At 41.4% G+C, this 24,694-nt stretch overlaps 2 protein-coding genes across 2 annotated transcripts in view; one reads left to right on the plus strand and one right to left on the minus strand.

Annotated features, from left to right (window-relative positions):
* Positions 1 to 6,971, minus strand: part of LOC109482968 (fibroblast growth factor 3-like) — a 16,225-nt gene extending 9,254 nt beyond the window's left edge. The window contains exons 1-2 of the mRNA XM_019785867.1: positions 6,666 to 6,971; positions 116 to 219 (exon numbers count right to left, since the gene is read on the minus strand). Coding sequence (XP_019641426.1) covers positions 116 to 219; positions 6,666 to 6,924 — 363 coding nt within the window. The 5' untranslated portion in view covers positions 6,925 to 6,971. The remainder of the gene's footprint in view (positions 1 to 115; positions 220 to 6,665) is intronic.
* Positions 6,972 to 10,145: 3,174 nt separating this feature from the next.
* LOC109482854 (N66 matrix protein-like) lies at positions 10,146 to 24,613 on the plus strand. The gene is made up of 17 exons (XM_019785696.1): positions 10,146 to 10,150; positions 16,521 to 16,550; positions 16,703 to 16,735; positions 16,913 to 16,945; positions 17,118 to 17,150; positions 17,456 to 17,488; positions 17,794 to 17,826; positions 18,206 to 18,238; positions 18,394 to 18,426; positions 18,592 to 18,624; positions 18,753 to 18,785; positions 19,358 to 19,390; positions 19,556 to 19,588; positions 19,717 to 19,749; positions 21,025 to 21,057; positions 21,206 to 21,238; positions 24,494 to 24,613. Exons 1-17 carry the CDS (start codon positions 10,146 to 10,148, stop codon positions 24,579 to 24,581), a joined length of 585 nt encoding a protein of 194 aa, XP_019641255.1. The 3' UTR covers positions 24,582 to 24,613.
* Positions 24,614 to 24,694: the final 81 nt, after the last annotated feature.

The following is a 24,694-nucleotide window of genomic DNA, read 5'->3' on the forward strand; positions in this document are numbered from 1 at the left end:
CATATATGGTTACTTACCGATCCGTATACGTTTCTCTGTTGTCCATATAGAGATAAATTTCATTTAACAGTTTTCTTTTACTAGTATACAGATATGTGCATACATGGTTACTTACCGATCCGTATAAGTTTCCTCTGTTGTCCATACACAGATATCTGGAGGCCTCCACGCCCCATATCCCGGCCACGCCCACCTCCACCGTGAGAATGTGGACAACAGCTGTGTGAGGAGAGGGAAAAGGCGGGAAGTTGTGAGGACCTTAGTCAGGACTCCTGATAAATGTTCACAGATGTACGTGGGAAGAACAGATAGGACTCATTCGCGAACGACTTTATCAGGGGTGCCAGAGTATACAGTGCAATCGTATTAGTATACAGTGCAATTGTACGGAATACAGTACAATCGTATTAGTATACAGTGCAATTGTACGGAATACAGTAAAATCGTATTAGTATACAGTCCAATTGTACGGAATACAGTACAATCGTATTAGTATACAGTGCAATTTTACTAGTATACAGTGCAATTTTACTTCTTACTACTTAGGCCATGTTGATTTGATTATATGGATGACATCCTCTGGGAACCCCAAAACTGATGCGCGCGTGCGAATAAAAAAAAGTTTTGCAAAAAAAAAAGTTGCTTTCACTATGAAATCTACGTGGTCATGAAGGTTGAACAAATGGCACAGAATATGTTATGGCGAATAATCTACTCTTCGAATTCATTTCTTTACATTTTTGTCTTTTTTCCTTTGATTTTGGCATTCTACGACATTGTATCGTTTCTAAATGTTTTCCTTGCAACTTATGGTATATTGTTGCTCATTTAGCAACTGTTTTGCACGATTTACAGTATGGTTGAAAACTTTTTTTTTTTTTGGAAACGGCCGAAAATTCATGCGCGCGCGGATGTCATCCATATAATCAAATCAACATGGCCTTATTGTATTCCGTAAAATTGTACTGTATTCCTTAAAATTGCACTGTATACTCTGTATTCCGTAAAATTGCACTGTATACTCTGTATTCCGTAAAATTGGACTGTATACTCTGTATTCCGTAAAATTGCACTACTCTGGCACCCCTGTTTATAATTCATCCGAGCCTCCGATTGGGTTTGACAAGTGATAGCCACATTGTTTCCGTCGTAGCATGGAAATATAGAACAGAACAGATAACCTTTATCGTACCTTTATCGTACATTCATGCCCTATCGGGCTAAGTACAGGTCAACAGATGCAAAGGTATATAGTACAGACAGGACGTTTGAAACTAATCTAACAAAGCTACTCTAATAGTAATACAGTTGTTCGGCTTCTTCTCGTCTCTTGAAATACAAGGCAGGTTTTCGTCGAAAGCTGGGCGACGAGGTACCGACTACAGTCTCCAATTGCAAGAGGCGTTTTCTGTCTAGCTCCTTTTCCTATAGCGTTAGTGCAATTAAACGTTTGAAGTATTTTAAGTGTTGTAAGTTTTTTCTTTCCTTCCTTACTACTGGCATTGGACATACAGAGGCGAAATTAGTGGCACGGAAACCTGTAAACTGTACGTGCAGTACTTACTACTCACAAAAATCAAGACAAAAAGGCGTGATCATTTTTACATGAAATTGCAAACATTTGGGGGGGGGGCAGAGTGGGTGTCAGTGTAGTGACTATTCTTAATACTTTAAGTGGAGAGCTTCATCTGAGAGCACCGTGAGTGTTTGACCTTTTCCGTGTGTTATAGAAACCTTCTGGTATTAAATGGAGTTTGAAATGACCTTGTCATGTTCGGTCCGCTAGCGACAGAGGTCAGGCAGATGAGAAATTATGACTGACCTTTCATTAACTTGTTTTTCTGACTTACTACACCCGTCAAAACATGTCAGATCACATCCAGGCACTTAAACGTTGTTGCACAGGTGGTCGCTGCACAGGCCGAGTTGAGTTTCAAACACAAGTTCAACTGTTGCTGCTATGACTTGGTGTGTGTAGTCTGTGTGAAACCAACCGACTGCGGTAAAAGTAGTCTCTTTGGTACCGGTGTGTTCAGTGGTATCATCCGGTGAACTTTGGTTTTCTACATTTTTTTCTACAATGTATGATGAAAGCAGCTAGGTGCCCTTTCACAAATAACCTCGCAACAGCGATTTGAATATATTTCTTATCAAAGGTTTGCCTAAAAACAATAAAGAAATAGCAAATATGGAAAGAACTGGGTTTGGAAGTTGGTTCTTCCCTGTGACCATTTGTCAGAGTAGATTGTTAATTTTTAGTACCTTTCTATCATGTTTTCTTTTAACCGTTTTTTGGTTGCTCTTATGGTGTATTTCTTCCAATGCCACTCTCAACCCCCTCCATATGCACGATTCCCATACCCATCACTATAATTTCGAAGAGAAGAAGCAGACGAAAATGAAGGACGACAGCGGAATTTTCCACCCCGAGCGCCGCTCTATACTTGGGTCGCGCAGCCGTAACAGATGTATAATCATGTCCAGGCGTTTATGTGTAACGATCCATAACATATCTCCCCAAATTTGCCACAACCGCAGCTCCGAGTGAAACGCAAATCACCTGTAAGCGCTATACTATAATTTTCCGGGTGGGTGAACACCTGTCGCTGCAGACCATATCGTCTCAGGTGGTCTGAGCAGCCCTCTGACGTCCTGACATGTGGGGAGTAGAGATATAGAGGAGGATAAATTAGAGGCAATTGCTCATCGCCTTAAGAAAATGTCGGGCCGCTTAAGATGATAGGGCTGTGCGGGTTTAAAGAACTGTACCAACAGACCACCGGCGTTGTCATGACTTGTGTCGTCTGACCAGCCTGCCTGTCATGTGTTGAACACATGAGATGTCGTCAGCGAGCAGGGCTGACATCGGGAAGTTGGGATCGGTGACGTAGTTTCTCGCAGGGTGGGGCGTTGTTCTGAAAGGGGGTTGACCTTACGCTTGTTTACATTAGTCCAGCTGTTTTTTTGTCGGGGAGGGAGTGACGCAAACTCCACCGCAACTTGTCTAACACGTATGCTCACGTGGAGCTCACAGTAGACGAAACGTGCCAACATATTTCCCGTAGTGCAGTTGTCGCTATCAACACCAAATATTCAATGTCAAATTCAGCAGCAACCTGGTGACTATATGTGCCTGTATGTACTTATGCGTTTGAAGGAACAATATTTCCTCTCCACACTAAGACGTTACAATTATTCAAGGAGGTTTAAAAATTTTAAACCTCCTTGAATTATCATATTGTACAAAATGTTAGAATTAAAGTTCACACATATCTGGATGTGAAATCACTTGTACCAAACAGATTTGTACCATTTACGTTTGGAATTTCTTCCATCCATATTTGCATTGCAAGGCTTAACATTATTCAGAAAGGTGCCTTTTGGAACCTAAGGCACATAGATACTATAACAACATGTAATAGGACAAAATGAGAGTGGTCACAGATATTTGTCAGTGATTCAGAAGTTATGACTGTTCATGAATCATGTTTATTGTACTAATAAGCAGGTAATTACGTACAAGGAACAAAAGGATAAAAGTGCATGCAGTTTTCCGTTACTTTCAAGATGGACGACTATCCCGTCAGAAAATTGAAATCAAAGACGTTACCGCCCTATAATGAAGTGAAGTTGTTGACACGAGGCAAATCCAGACCGTGTCTATGTTTAATTTCCCGTCATAAAATCGCATGTGTAACAAACATCAGTTATTTTCCTATTTACATAACAACACTGATCATTAAGTGGCTTTTCTTCCTGTCGATTTCTGGAAAGGCGAACCTGTCCGTCCAAGTTTTCAAAAGTGGTGATACTGAAAACTTTGAATGATTGTAATCATGCCTTTTGGTGGGTATTTGGAATTCTTGACCCCAAAGGCACCCAATTTCAGGGAAGTAAAACTGTATGTTCTTTTTTTTCTTCATTTTTTTACTCCTATTCCATATCATACTGTTATCTGTGAGGCAAAATGCGATGTCACTGACGGAACACTTGTTGCTTGTTTCATATCATAGGCTGGTTCTAGCTATTTATTGGTGGTACAAAAAATAATTATAAAGGACTTCTCATTCAGCTTGCTTTGGGGCTTTTTGTCACGTTTAGGGGCTTTTTGTCGACGTTTTAAGTATGAAATGGTGACGAAAATGTACTACGAAATGACAGTAAATGTCAATATCAAACAGATTTCCTCATCAACAATATGTCTTCTTTTGCCACCCTTGGATACCTTTATAAATGGGTGGCCAAAACGTGTTGCTTGATGACGTCGTGAGCTCAGTGAGACGACCTATATAATCAAACTGACCCCGCTACTTTCGTCGATAATAAATCTTTAAGCTGTCAGAGATATTAATAGCCAGGTGTTTGTTTCTATTTCAGTGCCCCTTCAGCCCTTGGGTGTCACAACGGAGAAAACTGTAGCGTACTTTAGAACAATGGAGCTGAGAAAAACCAGACAAGCGCCGGGAGGGACAGGTATCACTGAGAATGTTGTAACAAGCAACCCGACCGCAAAACTGTGTGTATCGGGTATAGCCTATGCAAGTAAGTACGATCACGTAGCTCGATTTAATTGTGACCAGTCCAGTCCAACACGCATTTAATCACTTCGTGTCATTGTCCTCCCTCAGACAGTATTATTTTGGTGAGCATGATAACGTTATAGCGACAATTTTTCTTGGATCAATGTCAATGTTATTTTTACTTTTTCATGTTTTATATTCTGGTACTCAGGTAATAATGGTATACAACCTTGTTAAAATTCATACACCTTCGTTTTACATAGCAGCCCCTACACACACACACACCCAATCCGGACCCTTGCACCCCAAACAGTACCCCCCCCCCTCCGGAGTATAAGACCCCCCTCCCCATCAAAACCTTTTTGTCCTGTATAAAAAGTGTAGCTATAAACATCTTTAAACATTTCAGCACAAGCTAGGCATTCCAGCTGACTGCATCTGTCAAACCCGACTGTTCCTTATGACGTGGGCAATTAGCGCGAACCCCCGCCAGAGGCGCCACGGGGCGATGTGGTGACGTGAGCGGCTCCACCTCACTCACAAGCCGCCCGCTGCACGCCAGGCTCCGGGACCGAGCAGAGGGCCTCGGGATGTAAGGATGCGTGGGAACTGCGTGTTTCTTCTTCACGTGGGGGCCAACAAAGTCACACGAACGCGGCGCCCTCAAGTGGCTGGAACAACATGAGCGTAACTAGTCCGCCCGACCTGCGGGTAGTATGGATGTTAGCGTCTGCGGTTGCCATGGTCTGTAATCTGCGAACAGGTCTACCGTGGCCGCACGCCAGGTAGTCTACTGTATGTACTCTCGGAGACTCAGAGGTTGGAATGGCCGCTGTCGTCCTATTTTACTTCTACAGAGTCGTCAACATTGTCTGTTGTCATTGTTTACTCCTCAGACGTCAAGAGTATACAAGCTGACGGACCCCGATTTTAGATGACAGGTACACACAAAGATATGTTGACGCCGTGCATTGTAGTAGTAAGTACCTGTACAGGCGACGGATGGCATACCGTGGTATTACTGCAACGTCGGCAAAAAACTGAGGAGTCCTGTCTGAACCCATTCTGCTACTAAATACATAGGGGCACACGGCAGCGAGGTAGTCTCAAACCCAAGTGACCTGTTACAGACGTCTCAGCTATACAAACATGTGTAAAGTCGGTGACCTCCCCTCCCTCTAGGATCCCCTGCGACCGAGGTTAGAAAAAGACATTCCTTTAAGGTCATGCTTAAGAACCATTTCAAGACGGACAGTAAAGCCTTCTGTTACACTACTCCCCAGACAACGGTACTAATTTAGCTTCCTGCCAAACGACAATCAAACATTTTCCCAATCATCTGTGAAACATCATGACGCCGCGACCTCCAAATCCTCGCTGTCCCTTAAGGCAACAGTCACGATAAGTCTCGTGCTATCTGTGACCAAAAACTGACCCAAAGCTTCACGGCCGCTGATCTCTAAGCGCTCCGTCCTCGGGGTCTGACAGAAAATATGTGTGTTTACCCGCGTCCACTCCCCTGTAAACACCTGCTCCACACACAGGTAAAACGGCTTGTGTGCTCTTCTTCACAGGCGTCTAGAAACGGCACGTGTGCAGCTGGAAACTCGAAACACCAGGAACTACACTATCTCTCACGCTTGTCAAGATAGCGGTTACGCTTGACGTCTACTCTGACAGCAGAAGTCTCGTTATAAAGGCCTTGGCCTAAAACATGCTGTGGCGGACACTTCCGCAACAACTGTGCATGATCGAAAGCAGGGACGACTAGAGACAAGTGCGTACGTTTCCGAGCTCTTGAATGAGTTACAGAATGTAAGAAAATGTGTTGTAATGTTCCCCCTGGTGCATAACGGGAACGGTAAACTTCACAGGAAGGTGACCTCGGCCGCTGGTCTGTGCAAATTTGCCCTGTCGGTGTAAATAAAAGCTACCTCGGACCGTGTTTGTAAATTGGAACGATTAGACGTTTGTAGTGCAGCGACCCAAGAAGCACCACGACAGGGGGATCCTACTCTTGCGTGCAAGGAGAGTGTTACATTAGAGGCAACATGGCTGCATTGCGTGCGCTGCTCTTCGTTTTTACCCGCTTCAGCTTCATAGTTAGCATTTCTTGCATGTGTAATGTAGGGAATCGGAGCTTACCGTAGGCGTTGCCATCCTGCGAGGTGCCCCCGATGGCGCCGTTGCTAAAAAGTTGTAAGTGGTAGCCTGTCCGACAGTACAGCTGCTTGGTCCTGTTATTGGAGCCCAGGTGCGTGTAGGTACTTGTAAAGTCTACCTGGCGTGGCGTGCGTGACCTGGGCATGGGCTCTGCTGGCTGCACGGGTAAACCACGACAAAACTCCGTCAGAAAGTGGACGACGAGGGTGCACAGCAGAAAGGCTGAAGTGGTGATTTCCATCCCTTCGCGTGAGTAGGTCTCTGTCAGACGACCCACTTGACCGCCTCCCGCCGATGAGACCCGGGGCCAACCGCGGTGAGGCGTGCAACATGCAACCGACACTGTCGGCAATTGGGGCGCCGCATTCTTTATAAGTACGTTACCCCACCCGCTACAATGTAGACTGGCTGGATAAAGGGATGGCACACACAAAAAAATCGTGGCCCAGGGCGATCTTAATTTGATTGAAATAAATGAGACAGATGATTACGACAATTGAGAAATGCCATAAATGGAGTGCCGGTACAGATCCCTCTTCTCCAAACCTCGCCCCAGAAACGATACACTCTCCAACCCCGTATCGCAACAACTATCGTCAAGTTCTTTCACCATCTTTTATCGCTTAATCTCGAAGCGTTGTCACCCTCCCAGGGCGAAAACATGCCTGTGAAAAGCGCGTCTTGCTGGCCAGGCCGAGCCGGCGCGGAGGACATGCTGTAATTAAGACCAATTACACACGCGAAGTCCTAGCCACTGAAATGAGCCGCGGTGCGATGACGGCACCACCTTATTACTAACTGCGCGTCTTTTGTCAATTGTGTGTGAGAATGAAATGATACCGGGCAGAGGTTGTTCTTCCAATTACCTCCTTTTCGCGTAACAAATTGCTGAGTAGATGTCCGTGGAACTGGGGGATGTGACACTTGTGGTTTGGTTCTCGCGGTGTGGGGAGGGCACAAATGAGAGACTGTGCTCTCCCGTCACCTGTGCGGCACTGCTATAATTGTACGGCAGGGTACAAAGTAAATGTTAATGCTTAACTCGAACATCACCTGTCTTATCTGCTGTCAATCTGGGGGTGCTATTTTTGGGGCTGGTCGTATCTTTTCTTTGAAGGGTGTCCGCCGAACACATGTGCGAGTTTGGAAGACTATCTTAGGGGCTTTTCGTGCTGGTTGGCTGGTTTTCATTAGAAGGACAAGACAGCTCGTATACAATGATATAAAAGTACGGAAAGAGGAAGGTGAGGGTTACTGGGGTTATCTCATGCAAATAAAAACTTCGAATAACTGATACTGGAAGTATGAAGAAGTAAAAGAACAGCCAATATAGCGACGCATGTAATACTAGATATTCCTATTGCCAAAATGGATAAAAAACATGGATAGTGTCCTCGACTCTTTTCATGGCGTAGTACGCACATTCCAACAGACGTTCCACGTGTGCGAGCACCTGTAAGCAGGTGTTTGACATATTTGCGGTTCGGACGGTAATCCCCAAGGAATGTGGAAGATTTGTACCGTATAGATGATATTGAATAGAATATGTGGGATGTGGACTTCCACTTGATCGAAGCTTAACTCTTAAGTATGTTGTACGACATGTGTGGGAGCGGCCACGGATCACCTAATTGGGCTATGTCGTATTAACCTTTCTGGTGGGGGATTAGGCTTCCCTCCCAGTCACTCTGACACATACAGACGTAATGATTCATAACAAATCGCGTCTTTGAGTCAGACTGCGCCCGTTTATATAATGATAAATCACAACTGTGGCGTGTGTTCATGAGTCACAAACCCCACCTTGCTCAGGTAGACTCGCACGTTTGGGACCGCAGGTTTGCCGACTCGCTCGCGCCGTGCTTTACGTTTCGCCTCGCTCATTTTCTTCCCCACACTTCAGTAGCAAAAGACTGCACGAACCGGCACGAAGGACACAATTAGAGAGGTAAAAGGCCACAGCAAAGCCTCACACGTATGGTCTCTACCTGTACACGCACAAAATGACCCCTTACGTGTTTGTCTGTCTGGTTGTTAATAGGCTAAGCGACCTCCAGAAAATCTGAAGAATTTCTGAGGTACAAAGAACGGTAAGCGGCCCACCAAAGATGCCCCCCGGCTACAATCTGGGAAAGACCCCTGCGTTAGCGGCGACAGCGATAGCACAATTTAGTAGGACAATCACTTGGATACATGCTGTATAGCCTCGAGCGTCCGAAGTGACGTTTTACTCGGTAGACACACACGCACGTTACTGGTGTGGACGCATGGTCGCTGACGTGCTGGCTTATATACGTGTGTTTGACTAATGTAGAAATTGTGCAGGATTGTTGTAAATATCAGACGACAGATCATGACAACATTTTATCCACAGCTAATCGTTCTAATCATCACATTCAGAAAAAGTTATAGATCCACTGTGTTTATTCTATGTACCCAAGCGTATTTCCAGCCGCGATCATTGTGAAGTTACAGCAATCGCAGTTTGTGTGACAAAGAAGTTGACAAATATATATCGCATGTTTTTATCAAATATCAAGTGACAATTGCAAATTAGAAATACACTATATTGGCAATTCACTGTCAATCGACATTTTGCGAAATGCAGTTGAGGAATACGAATAAGACAAGTAGTAGTACTGTGCTCGATCTCCGTTGCCTTGCGATGTTAAATCGCTAGGTGGAGAACATACATAGCTTCCTGTGGGTAAAAGAACGATGATGCAATCATATACTACTGATGGACGAAAACGGGTCCTACAATTTGTGTCATCGTTACCACTGGAAATTGCAATCCTATTGGTTAATACATCAACACATGTAAACCGAATCTACAAGCAGTAACATGTAGTTACATTTGTGCACATGTAGTTACATTTGTGCAGTTTCATTTGTGCACAAGACCGAAGTGTGCCTTTATTGTTTCTGACGCTTGACTTTATAAGAAAATTTTCTATTGTATCATCTATCCGTCCCTTCAAATTTGGTTCAATTTGGTTCAGCTTTTAAGCCAGGCAGAAAGTCCTGTTAACAATGGTAGGGCGGATGCCTCAGTCCCGAGTCTACGCAAAACGTACTTCTAATCTCGAGGAAGGTCTCTTCCTCATGATAAACATAGCAAGCTTCGAAAGGACTTTTCTGACAGCTATCTTGATGAGCTTTGCTGAAGATAGAATGTTTTCTGATTGCCACAGCTCTCACTGGGAGTAATGCATGATCATACATCGATCAGAACACGGTATTGGACAATAATAGATCCTTATTAGAAAGAAAGCGACGGTTTTAAAGTAGCACCAGAAGCCTGGTTTGGAAGCTACTGGTACTTAGTATCCTGAATCAACCTCTTGATAAATAGAGCAAAGTGCTAAGCGTGTCTGTATCTGACGGCAGTCGCCCAAGTCCTGCCGAACACCCGGTCTGAGACAGGTCGGAAATTCGGTAGCTCCTGAACGAATTGCCACCATGCGGTGAGTAGGAATGAGATGCTGTGAGATGCTGTTCAAGACGTCAGTTTTAGACGAATTTTGTCGGTTGTGAAGTTTTTCGGGATATTTGGTCAATTTAGAACCATGGTTGGTGGCGGGAAAAGTGGCGGGGACTTTAGACAGAAGGTCGGCACGGTCTGCCTCTGAGTGAGACTGAGAAAAAGCTGATTTAAGAAGTTAGGTTGTTGTATTTTGCCCATGTCATAAAGTATCTTTAATGGATTATACTATTTCTTCTCTTCTGCATGCCTTCTCCTAATGACTGCATCAGTATCAGTTAGTGTCTTATTACGAGTATACATAAAATTAGCCAGAGCTCGAAAAACGTGCTCAAGTGGAATCTCTCCCGCGATCTTTCTCTCTGCGCGACCAAAAACTCAAATATCAGCAACTTTTGGGCGACCAAAGATTTCACGGATCACTCAAGGACGTACGGAAATAAAGAATGATTTTTTTGTTTTGTTTTGTTTTGTTTCTTTTCTTTGTTTCCTTTTTTATTCATATATCAAAACAACATACACACAATACAATGAACAACATGCTGATTGTTAACGTTGGATCGCCGTCCTCGGCGCTGTCACGGCGACGGTATGAGCCGATTCAAAACAGTGGCCGAGGTGACGGCGCTCATGGCACTCCCATGGCGCTCTCATGGCGCTCCCATGGCGACCTTTGGCGATCTCTCGGTGCTCTCTCCGTGCTCCGGCCAATTTCAGATCGCGAATACGTGTGAAAAGTACAAATTAAATGTACTGTATAATGAGAACCAAAAACGTCGGTGACCACACCAACAATATCCCTTTGGCCAATCTACTGAAAAGCCCAGTTCTCACGAAAATGCTACAAAATGTTTATTCTATCTGGTGCATCGTGCCGCATCTGTGACATATGATATTCGGCAAAAGAGTTGTGGAACAAAAAAAAAAAAAACGGGAGCAGAGCTTCTATTGACACTTGACCATTACTCCATTAATATTAATCACTCCGATACGATCAGAGAATCTAAAAAGTTTCAAAACATTGATTCTGTAGCTTTTCTCGCACGATGTTTAATACGTTGGGTCACGGCTATGGTGCACGCTTATGTTCCGCTGTTCTGTATTTGACGTGCTACAAGGCTTTGCAAAGGCTGAGCAGAATGTTACTGTAAGAAAGCCCCCTTTGGTCACCTTTTTGGACACGTCTAAATACGTGACAAGATAAACGGCACATTTAGATGTCAAATCTTTTGTCAATGGGCGCCTGCAGATATCTGAGAGAGCGCCAGAGGGAGCATGCGAACAAGTTTATCGGCACGGTTAACAGCTTGCTTGAGTGCCCTACGTATCTTGTTCGACTGGTCTGCCATTAGCACTGAAAATACTTGGTACTGCAGCGCAAATTCCGGTTTTGATATCTCGCGATCTGGACATGCTGAGGTCATGAATTTTGGATGGTAGGTAGCTCTTGTGCTTGGAAAGAAGTCTAATTTGCATAATAAATGGCAAATTGGTACAGTTTTATGGTGGTAACTGCTGGGAATTTAATACTTGGCATAATTGGAAGTTCAGTGAAGGTGAACATCACTTAACATAATTTATTCAAATCAGGACCTCATTTGCACAATTTATGAGGAAACGCTGTCATTGGGTGGAGAATATGATCCCCTGATATAATATATGCAAATGGACTCTTATAATTTGCATAATAGCAGTGAAAAATAAGTCAGTCTGTCACGGATAACATGATTTGGCAAAGGTATGTCAGAGGTCGTGCTTGCATATAGCCAACAATATCATACGTTGTCCATGCCAAATGATAAGGATTTCACCAGTGTGTTGCATGTTAGGGGCTATGTACATGATTTGTATAAAAAATTTGCTAATGAGCAGGATTGTAAATGTAAGCCATTTACAGGTGGTCATCACCATGCATAAGATTTACGAAAGATATCTGTCGTCTGACAGACAACGTGAAAACCGGCCCATGTGACCTGTTGTCGTACTTGAATTTATGCCTTCTGCCAAGCTACTGAAGTAAGGACGATTTTTGATGATCGCTGTCAATGTGTTTGACTGGTGAGAACTTGAAACTCCTATCGTAAAACTATGAAGTTAAACTAGACTACTGGACTATTATAACCTTAAGAACACTTAGTAACACATAGTAACGCTTAGTAACACTATGAGGTTAAACTAGACTACTAGACTATTATAACCTTATTCTACGTATAACATTCGACAGGAAACGTGGCACCGGCCACGGAACTAAAACGTTGTGCGTTTACACAGAGGTCAGCGAGCGATTGGGTAGTCTACAATTTTTATCACTACAATTGGAGTAATGAGTCCGAACACAGAGTCTTATGATGGCATCGTGAATGACCGGCTGCGAGGGCGGGTGGTGGTTGCTCGCGTTCTCTCCTCTGATCGGGCGGAAGTGACGTCAGAGTCGCGGCGGAAGACTATGTCCTAATTCTCCGTGATTAGGCCTTTTGGCCCTATCACACCATGACGGAGAACCCATATTCTAACACAGGTCGAATGAAGGACTAGCAAATAATTTAGTTAATTAAAGTACATCCGTGCGTAGGGCAGCATTCTTGGCTACGCGCAAGTAGTCTATGCACGGTTGAAACTTTGTACAGTAATAATAACTTAATTGAACAACAACTGCATTTCATACAGGAGGGATATATTGGATTTTAATTATAAAAAAAAACTAAACTACTTCATCAGACACTAACTAGTATGGTCGGGGCTATACCCTTGTAGTCTTTGGTAGAATCTACAAGATTTCGGCATTATTTCCTCCATGAAAAATGGAGGTATTGTTTTGGCGTGTCTGTCTGTCTGTGTGTGTGTCTGTCGGTGTGTCTGTCTGTCTGTCTGTCTGTGTGTGTTTCCGCAACTTTGTGGTCATAACTTCAGAACGCCTTTATGGATTGTAATGATATTTGGTATGTTGGTAAGTCTTAGGAAGACGAAGGTCAAGGTCAAAAATGGGCCTCCTGGTGGATGACCTTGGTACTGCAGCAGAACTTCCGGTTTTTGTATCTTTTGTCCTGAACATGCTATGGTCTTAATGTTTTGGTGACAGATAGCTTTTCCTGTCAGGAGTTTGAGTGGTGTGAGTTTGGTCCCCCTAGCCTAGAAGCTTGTTCTGGAACTGCAGGGCACTTTCTGGCGAAATGTTTAAAAGCCAATAAGTCCAGATAGGAACAACATATTTTCATCATTTTTGGTAGCTAGGTAGCTGAGAGAGAGATGTACACGATTAAATTAAATTATGCAAATGAGGAGCTAATTTGCATAATTAATGAGGAAATTCTCTAATTACAGTGTTTTACATTATAGTACTTTCATACATGTAATATATGTAATCTATGGCAGATAGAACGTCAACAGCTACCAATTATGCAAATGATGACCAAATTTGCATAATTATTGCGAAAATTATATGATTTCTTAATGGTAAATGATGTCAATTCAATACCTTGTGATATGTGTAGGTTACTTAAATGTTAACAACACTATGCATATATTATGTTAATATAGATTTAATTTTTAGTGTGACAGGCTGAATAAAAGTTCTAAACGGGAACTATGCGGCTCCAGATGTCTTACTGAGGGACGACTGCGTGTGCAAGATGTCGGTAGCTTGAGGAATGAATCCCCTCTACTATATATAGATTTAATTTTCATAATTAATTAGGAAGTTCAAATGAGGATGTTTAAATGAAATATTGCCAAAGGATAGGAGTTTGACACGCAAAATATTATAAGTTGAGTTTAGAACACCATAAATTAAACTACATTATATCAATTGCCACCTTATTTCCATATTCAATGAAACAAAACATTTACATAAACTCTACATATTTCATGGAGGTATGAAATCTCAGAATTCTTGTTCTAAATATGTACTGACCAATAATCATATATATTTCATAATGATGATGGTGTTTTATAGGGCAGTTATCAATAACAGAGCATAATTGATAAAATCTAATTGTAGATAGTCTTCAATCAGATTTTGGAAGGAAAAGAACAAGTCATGATCAGAGGCAAAAGAATTATAAAAGAAGTTTTTGTCCGGAGTTACTTGGTCTATCTGGAATTAATACATGCGGATCGCCCTTCCATGCCTAGCACCTGGCACGATGTTATGCTGTGCGATGAGGGGATAAGAAGAATTCAGCAGTACAGTAGATAGATACAGTACCTTCAATCTAACTTACGATGTCATTCTGTCTTTCAGCTTCAGGGTATTCATCGCCCTCCTCCTTTGTCTCCCCCTTGTGCTCCACGTGGCTCCTGTCGGTGGAAGGAAAGTTAGAAGTACGTCTTTAAGATTCTTAGTTAAATACGAGAATATGACAAACTATCTGCGATGGTGAAAGTAATGGTGAAGGTTTTCTCAATGCACCATTGTTTAAAACACCACCACATGTCTGATTTTCGGTGAATATTCCATGCTTTATTTTCATGTATTTTGATGTCTTTTTATACTAGAGACATATTCAATTCACGTGTCTACCTTGCAGAAAGGTGCAAGCCTTTGACGTTCCCAGACACGGTAAGAAGTTGTGACCAGGAGCCAAACGCAGAAGGGTGGTACCGAGATGGAACCGTGTGCAACTTTGCCTGCAGGTTGGGATGTGTGAAGGACACAGGGGGCACAAGGAGGGTGTGCAAGGTCAAGGGCAGGTCAAAATGGTGGACTGGAGGGCGCGGACTGAAGTGTCGTTGTGAGTGGCAAACATTCAAATATAGATCTCTAGAAAAATATAAGCGTACACAATTCATAGTCATGTACGTAGTTCATCATTATTACACAAAATGTATACTTTCTTTATATTACACTCCATACCGCAGGTAAGACTGAAATACATTTTCCTCATGTTTCTTCTTCTTCTCCTCTTGCCATTTCGTTGAATGGATACTAACTAACCTCGGCTTATACATGGTGGATGCCCCCGAAAGTTTTTGTTAATTTTTTTTTGTACAGGCCTTTACAATTGTGTGGTCAGTTTCAAACAAAAGATTGTATATTTTGGGAACAATTTTGTTTTGTGTGTTTTGCTGTCTTAAATAAATCACGCTGTCTTACATTCCAATAATGAAATTAGGAGTCACACAAATCCAATTTTGTTCGCTCAGTTACAGTCATCAACGGTCGCTCAACGATCACCGTCTAGTGAAAAGAGACCTTGAAGAATATGATTTGATGTCGATTATACTATTATTAGGGGGAAGTTATAAAGGGGGAAGTTTATCAAACATTTATCATATGTCCAGGCAGCCCATGTGTCGGTGCACCCAGCCACCCCGAAGGATACACCAGTGATTGCGGTGCGGGCACCTACCCAGCCGGCCACACATGTGTCTTCACCTGCCCGGCCGGGTATGTCAGGGCGTCCGGTAACGAGAGGAAAATCTGCGTGAACAGCCACTGGAGGGGAGAAGATCTAGTGTGTGAAGGTACCTCCTTTAAGTCGTGTTGTTACCATGGTTAATGAATGTGGCTTAAAAAGAAACAAACAGTAATGAATTAAAGGCCAGAAGAGTGAAACGTACAACTTAATGCATTTATACGCGTGGTCCGTGACCCAAAATATCATTACATTTAACATTGATGACCTAGTTCGCACGATATCGATGTACAACTGAAATATAAGTCAACTTACAAATGATAATTTATTAAATTCCCATCATTTACCTTTGAGATACTGCTTTAAGATTTTCTCAATAAGTTTGCAAATTAAGTTACTGAGTAGCAAACTCTATAACCATGCATTGCCTCCTCTACCCAAATTGCATATGTTACGAGTATCAAAGTCTCTTTTCTACATTCTTTATCATTTCTTAACAAATGATCTACATGTAGGCCTGATAATGTTCATCTTAACCTAAATGTATCCCGACGGTCAGACTATGAAATTTGGACTATATACTACTAAATTAATATACAATGTGTAAAACTCTCACGACCAGATTATGACGAATATAGTGGGTTCTCATTGATTATGGTTATTCGAAATTTGCACTGGAGGTATAATAATAATAATGATGATAGAGATCATGGTGAAACGGGCAGGTTTTTCCATCATAGCTGTCTTACCGTACAGCGACGTTCTAGAAGGAGTTATTCAGATTTAAAAGAAATATTAATATTGTTGTCATGGTGGAGAAGAAGATGCAGCTAAACACCATCTGCCATGATTGCTGCTGAACCCACCAGCGAGTCATTCTACAGTATGACTATCAAATAAACCGACACACCAGGTGTATTTTTGTCTGAATTAATGTTTCGCAGATGTTTTTTGTATGAATAAATTGATTTTTAACTTTTTTTTTGTTTTCTGCCGCAGCGACAACAACAACCCAGGCAACGACAACCGGTGAGTGAAAGACGCTCCCTTTAATTCTGACCATGTCCCCAAACACAAAGCAACTGGTGGTTCTACATCATGGCATTGCATAAAATATATGGTTCTAAACCGATACATCAGATGTATTTTTGTCCAAATTAATCAATAACTTGTTTTTACAGGAGCGACAACCACAACCGGGGAAACGACAATGGGTAAGTATTAAGAAAATCTTCCTTTTCGGCATGTCCCTTAACAAGAAAGGAATAGGCGATTTTACAGTTTAACAGTGCATCAACTGTACGGTTTTAAACCGATTGTGTGAATTATATAAATATTTGTCAGATATTTGTTTATATGAGTAAATCAATAACATCTTTGGTCCTCTACAGGGGCGACCACCACAACCGAGGAAACGACAACCGGTAAGTATTTAAAAAAAGCTTCCCTTTGGGCATGCGCCAAACCACAGAGGGATGGGTGATACAATACGACAGTACATCAAATATATGGTTTTAAACCAATTGTATGAATTGACATTTGTCAGATATTTGTTCTATGTATGAATAAATCAATAACTTTTTTGGTCCTCTACAGGGGCGACAACCACAACCCAGGCAACGACAACCGGTAAGTAAAGGGAGCTATCTTCTAGCCATGTCCCCAACACAGACCAATGGACGGTTTCTTATTACCATTAAGTACGTTTGAACTTGATATATGCTCTATGTATGAATAAATGAATAACTTTTTTGGTCCTCTACAGGGGTGACAACCACAACCCAGGCAACGACAACCGGTAAGTAAAGGGAGCTATCTTTTAGCCATGTCCCCAACACAGACCAATGGACGGTTTCTTCTTACCATTAAGTACGTTTGAACTTGATATTTGCTCTATGTATGAATAAATCAATAACTTTTTTGGTCCTCTACAGGGGCGACAACCACAACCCAGGCAACGACAACCGGTAAGTAAAGGGAGCTATCTTCTGGCCATGTCCCCAACACGGACCAATGGACGGTTTCTTATTACCATTAAGTACGTTTGAACTTGATATTTGCTCTATGTATGAATAAATCAACAACTTTTTTGGTCCTCTACAGGGGCGACAACCACAACCCAGGCAACGAAAACCGGTAAGTAAAGGGAGCTATCTTCTGGCCATGTCCCCAACACAGACCAATGGACGGTTTCTTATTACCATTAAGTACGTTTGAACTTGATATTTGCTGTATGTATGAATAAATCAATAACTTTTTTGGTCCTCTACAGGGGTGACAACCACAACCCAGGCAACGACAACCGGTAAGTAAAGGGAGCTATCTTCTGGCCATGTCCCCAACACAGACCAATGGACGATTCCTTCTACGTTTGAACTTGATTAGCACTGAGGGCGGTATTTGATATAATTAAGGTGGCCAAAGCAGGCCCATTGCAAAGGACATAGAGTGACAACGTATGAAGGTAGAATTAGACACCATCTATCGTCACTTCTGGACCCGCCTACTGTGCAGCGACACAATATTAAACTAATCCATTATTGTTTGATACGAGAATGAAAGGACAGCACACTTTAAAAATACAGCTGTATATATGCTTTTTTTATGTTATCCTTTTTTGGGTATTCTATGAAGGAGAAATTCACTGAATTGTCTGAATTAATCAATAAGGTTTTTGTATACAGGAGCAACAACCACAACCCAGGCAACGACAACCGGTAAGTGAAAGACGCTCCCTTCTGTCCATGTCCCCACACACAGAGCAATTGGTGATTCTACTGCATGACATTGCATAAAATACTACAGTATATGCTTCTAAACCGATGCATCAGATGTATTTTGTCCAAATTAATCAATAACTTGTTTTCCACAGGAGCTACAACCACAACCGAGGAAACGACAATGGGTAAGAAAAGCTTCCTTTTCGGCATGTCCCTTAACGAGAAAGGAATAGGCGATTTTACAGTTTAACAGTGCATCAACTGTACGGTTTTAAACCAATTGTATGAATTAATATTTGTCATATATTTGTTTCTATGAATAAATCAAAAACATCTTTGGTCCTCTACAGGGGCGACAACCACAACCGAGGAAACGACAACCGGTAAGTATTAAAAAAAAGCTTCCCTTTGGGCATGCGCCAAACCACAGAGGGATGGGTGATACAATACGACAGTACATCAAATATATGGTTTTAAACCAATTATTCCAAACTTTTTTGGTCCTCTACAGGGGCGACAACCACAACCCAGGCAACGACAACCGGTAAGTAAAGGGAGCTATCTTCTGGCAATGTCCCCAACACAGACCAATGGACGATTCCTTCTACGTTTGAACTTGATTAGCACTGAGGGCGGTATTTGATATAATTAAGGTGGCCAAAGCAGGCCCATTGCAAAGGACATAGAGTGACAACGTATGAAGGTAGAATTAGACACCATCTATCGTCACTTCTGGACCCGCCTACTGTGCAGCGACACAATATTAAACCAATCCATTATTGTTTGATACGAGAATGAAAGGACAGCACACTTTAAAAATACAGCTGTATATATGTTTTTTTTTTATGTTATCCTTTTTTGGGTATTCTATGAAGGAGAAATTCACTGAATTGTCTGAATTAATCAATAAAGTTTTTGTATACAGGAGCCAACAAACCACAACCCCAGGCAACGACAACCGGTAAGTGAAAGACGCTCCCTTCTGTCCATGTCCCCAAACACAGAGCAATTGGTGATTCTACTGCATGACATTGCATAAAATACTACAGTATATGCTTCTAAACCGATGCATCAGATGTATTTTGTCCAAATTAATCAATAACTTGTTTTCCACAGGAGCTACAACCACAACCGAGGAAACGACAATGGGTAAGAAAAGCTTCCTTTTCGGCATGTCCCTTAACGAGAAAGGAATAGGCGATTTTACACTTTAACAGTGCATCAACTGTACGGTTTTAAACCAATTGTATGAATTAATATTTGTCATATATTTGTTTCTATGAATAAATCAATAACATCTTTGGTCCTCTGCAGGGGCGACAACCACAACCGAGGAAACGACAACCGGTAAGTATTAAAAAAAAGCTTCCCTTTGGGCATGCGCCAAACCACAGAGGGATGGGTGATACAATACGACAGTACATCAAATATATGGTTTTAAACCAATTATTCCAAACTTTTTTGGTCCTCTACAGGGGCGACAACCACAACTCAGGCAACGACAACCGGTAAGTAACCGCTATCTTCTGGCCATGTCCCCAAACACAGACCAATGGACGATTTCTTCTTACCATTAAGTACGTTTGAACTTGGTTGGCACCGAGGGCGATATTTGATATAATTCAGGTGGCCAAAGCAGCTAGATTAAGGTCCGTTGCCAAGGACAACGTCTGAAGGTAGAATTAGACACCATCTATTGTCACTTCTGGATCCGCCTACTGTGCAGCGACACAAGATTAAACAAGAGTTCCACGATCTCATACCTTCGCCAAGTGATGTTAATCCTTGCGGTTGACGAATTATACAATTTAATCATCGATTTTGTAAATAAAAGCCTCATTTACATGGATTATATCAGTTGATCATATTCAATCTCCACGCAATGACAGCCTTATTTTAACAAAAAGGCTATTATAGCACTTCTTCATAAATCATGCAAATGAGGTTATGATTTGAATAAGTTATGTTAATTGATGTTCAGCTTCACTTAACTTCCAAATGTGGCAAGTATGAAATTCCCAACAGTTACAACTATGAAATTACAAAAAAATTGCCAATAATTATGCAAATTAGGTCCTCATTTACATAATCTATATCTTCAGATGTTTTATCTCGTTCTCAAGTAGATGTCACAAGTTTTTCATAGTTCTATTATTGAACATAGCAGATTAATAGAATTCCCTCATTAATTATGCAAATTAGCTCCTGATTTGCATAATTGTCATTTGATTATGTCAAGCATCACTTCAACTACCTACATTCTAAAGATCATGACAATCCGTCAACCGGTTCTTGAGTTACCATCCTTCGAAATTTTTTTTCAACAAATGCTCCTGCAGTTCCAGAACAAGCAGCTAGGGGACCCAAACGTCACTTCTTCCCTACCCCAAGAGCTATCTACCAACCAAAATTCGTGACCCTAGCATGTCCAGATCACGAGATATCAAAACCGGAAGTTCTGCTGCAGTACCTAGGAAAGCCGCCAGGGGCCCCAAAATCTAATCATTTTTAGGTCTCATGAAGTCCTACCCACCTACCAAGTTTCATTTCAATCCATTCACTGCTTCTTGAGTTATCTTGCTAAACCACAAACACACAAACGCTACTGAAAACATAACCTTCTTGGCGAGGGTAACTAGTCCATTATTGTTTGATACAAACCTAAAAGAACTGGACGTTTTGAAAATACAGCTGTATATCATTTTGATCTTTATCATTTTTTGGATATTCTATGGAGGAGAAATCCACTGAATTGTCTGAATTATTGAATAATTTGTTTATAGGGGCGACAACAACAATCCAGGCAACGACAACCGGTGAGTAAAAGAAGCTTCCTTCCGTCCATGTCCCCAAACACAGAGCAATTGGTGATTCTACAGCATGACATTGCATAAAATATATGGTTCTAAACCGATGCATCAGATGTATTTTTGTCTAAATTAATCTATAACTTGTTTTCTACAGGAGCGGCAACCACAACCGAGGAAATGACAACTGGTAAGTAAAAAAGCTTACTTTCGGACATGTCCCTTAAAGGGAAAGGAATAAGCGATTTTATAGTTTAACAGTGCATCAACTGTACGGTTTTAAACCGATCATGTCCCCAACACAGACCAATGGACGATTCCTTCTTACCATTAAGTACCATTGGACTTGATTGGCACCGAGGGGGTATTTGATACTCTCTACTTCAGGTGGCCAAAGCAGCTAGACTAAGGCCCATTGCCAAGGACATAGAGTGGCAACGCATGAAGGTACAGCTAGACACCATCTATTGTCACCTCTGAACCCACCCACTGTGCTGGGACACAATATTAACCTAGTCCATTATTGTTTTTTTCCATGACATGTTTAGTGCTTTCGTAAATTTATGCATGATGATGACCACCTGTAAATGGCTTTCATTTACAATCCTGCTCATTAGCAAAATTTTATACAAATTATTTGCATAGCTCCTACCTAGTAACATGCAACACACTGGTGAAATGCTTTATCATTTGGCATGGACAACGTATGATATTGTTGGTTATATGTAAGCACGACGTCGACCTCTGACATACCTGTACCAAATCTTGTTAGCTGTCCAAATTTTTTAAAGCAATTATGCAAATTATAAGCTTCTATTTGCATATATTATATCAAGTGATCATATTCTCCATCCAATGATCAATCAATTATCTTTAAAAATAAGGCGTTTCCCCATAAATTATGCAAATAGGGTCCTGATTTGAATAAATCATGTTTAGTGATGTTCATCTTCACTGAACTTCCAAGTATGGCAAGTATTAAATCCCAGCAGTTACCACCATAAAATTGTACCAATTTCCCATTTATTATGCAAATTAGGTCTTCATTCACATAATCAATATCTGCCAATGATATTGTCGTTCTTCAAAATGTCACGTTTTTCATAGCCCTAATATGGAATACAGCAGATTTATAGAACTTCCCCATTAATTATGAAAATTAGATCCTGATTTGCATGATTGTAATTGCGATAGATTATACCTATATCACAATATGACGAGTGAATTTATGAGTTATTTGACATTACTGCTAATATTAATGTAGTTCAACTTTTGAGTTGTTTTTGCAAACGGGGTGTAAAAAGACATTGTTTTGCGAATGTCTCACTTGTAGGTCAAGGAGAGACGACAGGGTGTTTTGCGGGGGCCAGATTTGACAATCATATTTTCCTCATGCAGACATTAACGAGTGTGAGACCAACAGTGTCATATGACGTCATATCGTATGTGTCATTTATGGTTCATTGTTTTTAAAGGTATCCGTAAGACGCCCCAAGTTTTCCTTCTGTTAACGCATGTAATATTCAGATGTAGGGCTAATCTCTCCAAAAATGTCACGCAATACCCATGACTGCTAAATTTAAATGCCATACAAGCTTTTAGGAACACTGAAATCTGCTGATACGACTGTGTTATTTTTTCAGCGATTTGATTTATTACTCAGAATTATACATTAAAATTACTTCTGTCAGTATTTTAGTAGGTAAATTGCACTCCAAGCATCTCGACAGCATCATTTATTTATCATAATCCACAGGGAGCCTATAAGAATAAGGATTAATTGAAGTATCAAAATCAAGACCTTGGTCAAATATTACCTTACAAACAGGTTCATCACGCAATGAATGTAATCAGATCGAAGTTTGCCTTCAACCCTCCGTTATTTTGTCATCCTGTAGTTCAGAGATTGACGTGGTCTAATCACGTGGTATTATGTCTTAAAAACAGCGGATCTGCCGTGCTATTGGCAAGAAAACCGCGATATCTTCGGCAACTGCTTCCCTGTCGACTGTGACAGGGGCATCTACAATCAGAGTGACCAGTGTGGAGACGGGGTATGCTGCGCGACGGGCGACAAGATACAATGCTGTGATGGTGAGTTTTTGTTCCCAGTACAATACGATAATATTTACAACACACGTTTGTGAATTGGAACAATAATGACGAAAAAACTCTATTGTACATTCATGCATCAGAAGTAGACGTTATTGATAAAAAATTCCAAAGTTTGCATGTAATCCTTTTCATAATTCATTAGTCAAGCAACTGGACAGGCACATGTACAGCAACTGGATATGATTTTGAAAATGGTCAGACGTTTCAGGTAGCATTCAATACCTTTCGTCAGTCACTCTGGAGAAAAATCCAATTCAACTGGTGTATGAGAAATTGATGACCTCTTTATGTACATGAATGAGGCACAATCCTCAGTCTCTCCAAACATTTTCTTTTGCAAACGCGATAAAAAAGATATGGTTTTGCGCAGCAGGGTCTCAGTATAGACCTAGCAGAGAGGAAAGGGCCAGATTTTGACAATCATATTTTTCCTCATGCAGACATTAACGAGTGTGAGACCAACAATGGTGGCTGTGAGCACAACTGTACCAACACCATCGGAAGTTTCGAGTGCTCCTGTATGGATAATTTCCTCCTAGCCAATGACGACCTGGCCTGTAACGGTAAGAGTTTTATCTCAATCAGTATTGTTATTATTGTCCCAAAATGTAGGAAATTTTTACTGCTGAATGTACGTCGTGTATTGAACGAAGCATGTGTGATACCCCTATACATCTGTGAGGTCCTACGAAATATTCTGGCAAAATACACAGAAGGTCATAATAAAAGAAAAAAATTCATAATAGAAAAAAATTACACAAGCGTCATATGACGTGCGAGTACACGTACATATGTGTCATTTACCGTGCTCATTGTTTTAAAGGTGTCCGTAAGAAGCCCAAAGTTTTCCTTTTGTTCGGGTATGCAATGTTCTGATGTCGGGCTGATCCCATAAAATGTCACGCAATACCCATGATTGCCAAATTTAAATGCCATACAAACCTATTAGGAACACTGACATCTGCTGATACGATTGTGTTATTTTTGTCTTCATCGATTTGATTTATTACTCAGACTTAAACATCAGAAATGAGGAAGCTGTCCACTATAATAAATGAAGATACTTGTTAGGGTTCTAGTCGGAAAATATATTCAAAGCATCCTGTTAGCATCATTAATTGATTACAATCCAACGGGAGCCTAAGAATAAGGATTAATTGAAGTATCAAAATCAAGACCTTGGTGCACGCAGTTTCAGTATTGTCAGATCGAAGTTGCCTTGAACTCAAACTTCTCATGTCACCATGTCATCTTTGGGTGCAGCTCTTATTTTATGATGCGAAATGAGAAATAAATGGATGTGGTCTCAATGAATGGTATAACATTGCAGCCGCGGTGTGTCATTGGGAAGGCGGCCCCGGTTTCTTGGGCGTCTGCATCACTGGCGACTGCGTTACTGGCACCTTCGTCCGGAGTGACCGCTGTGGAGACGGGGACTGTTGCTCTGTAGGCGAATATATATATTGCTGTGAAGGTGAGTATACAGTATAAAATTCACATAAAGGTGGCACAAAAATGGTTTGAAAAATAC

Source organism: Branchiostoma belcheri, unplaced genomic scaffold, assembly GCF_001625305.1.
Source record: "Branchiostoma belcheri isolate BF01 breed outbred unplaced genomic scaffold, Haploidv18h27 scaffold61, whole genome shotgun sequence".
Lineage (NCBI taxonomy): Eukaryota > Metazoa > Chordata > Leptocardii > Amphioxiformes > Branchiostomatidae > Branchiostoma > Branchiostoma belcheri.

Coding starts and splice junctions, on each gene's coding strand:
- LOC109482854 (XM_019785696.1), top strand. Junction 16,551..16,702: donor AACCCAGGCAACGACAACCG/GTGAGTGAAAGA, acceptor TTGTTTTTACAG/GAGCGACAACCACAACCGGG. Junction 16,946..17,117: donor AACCGAGGAAACGACAACCG/GTAAGTATTTAA, acceptor GGTCCTCTACAG/GGGCGACAACCACAACCCAG.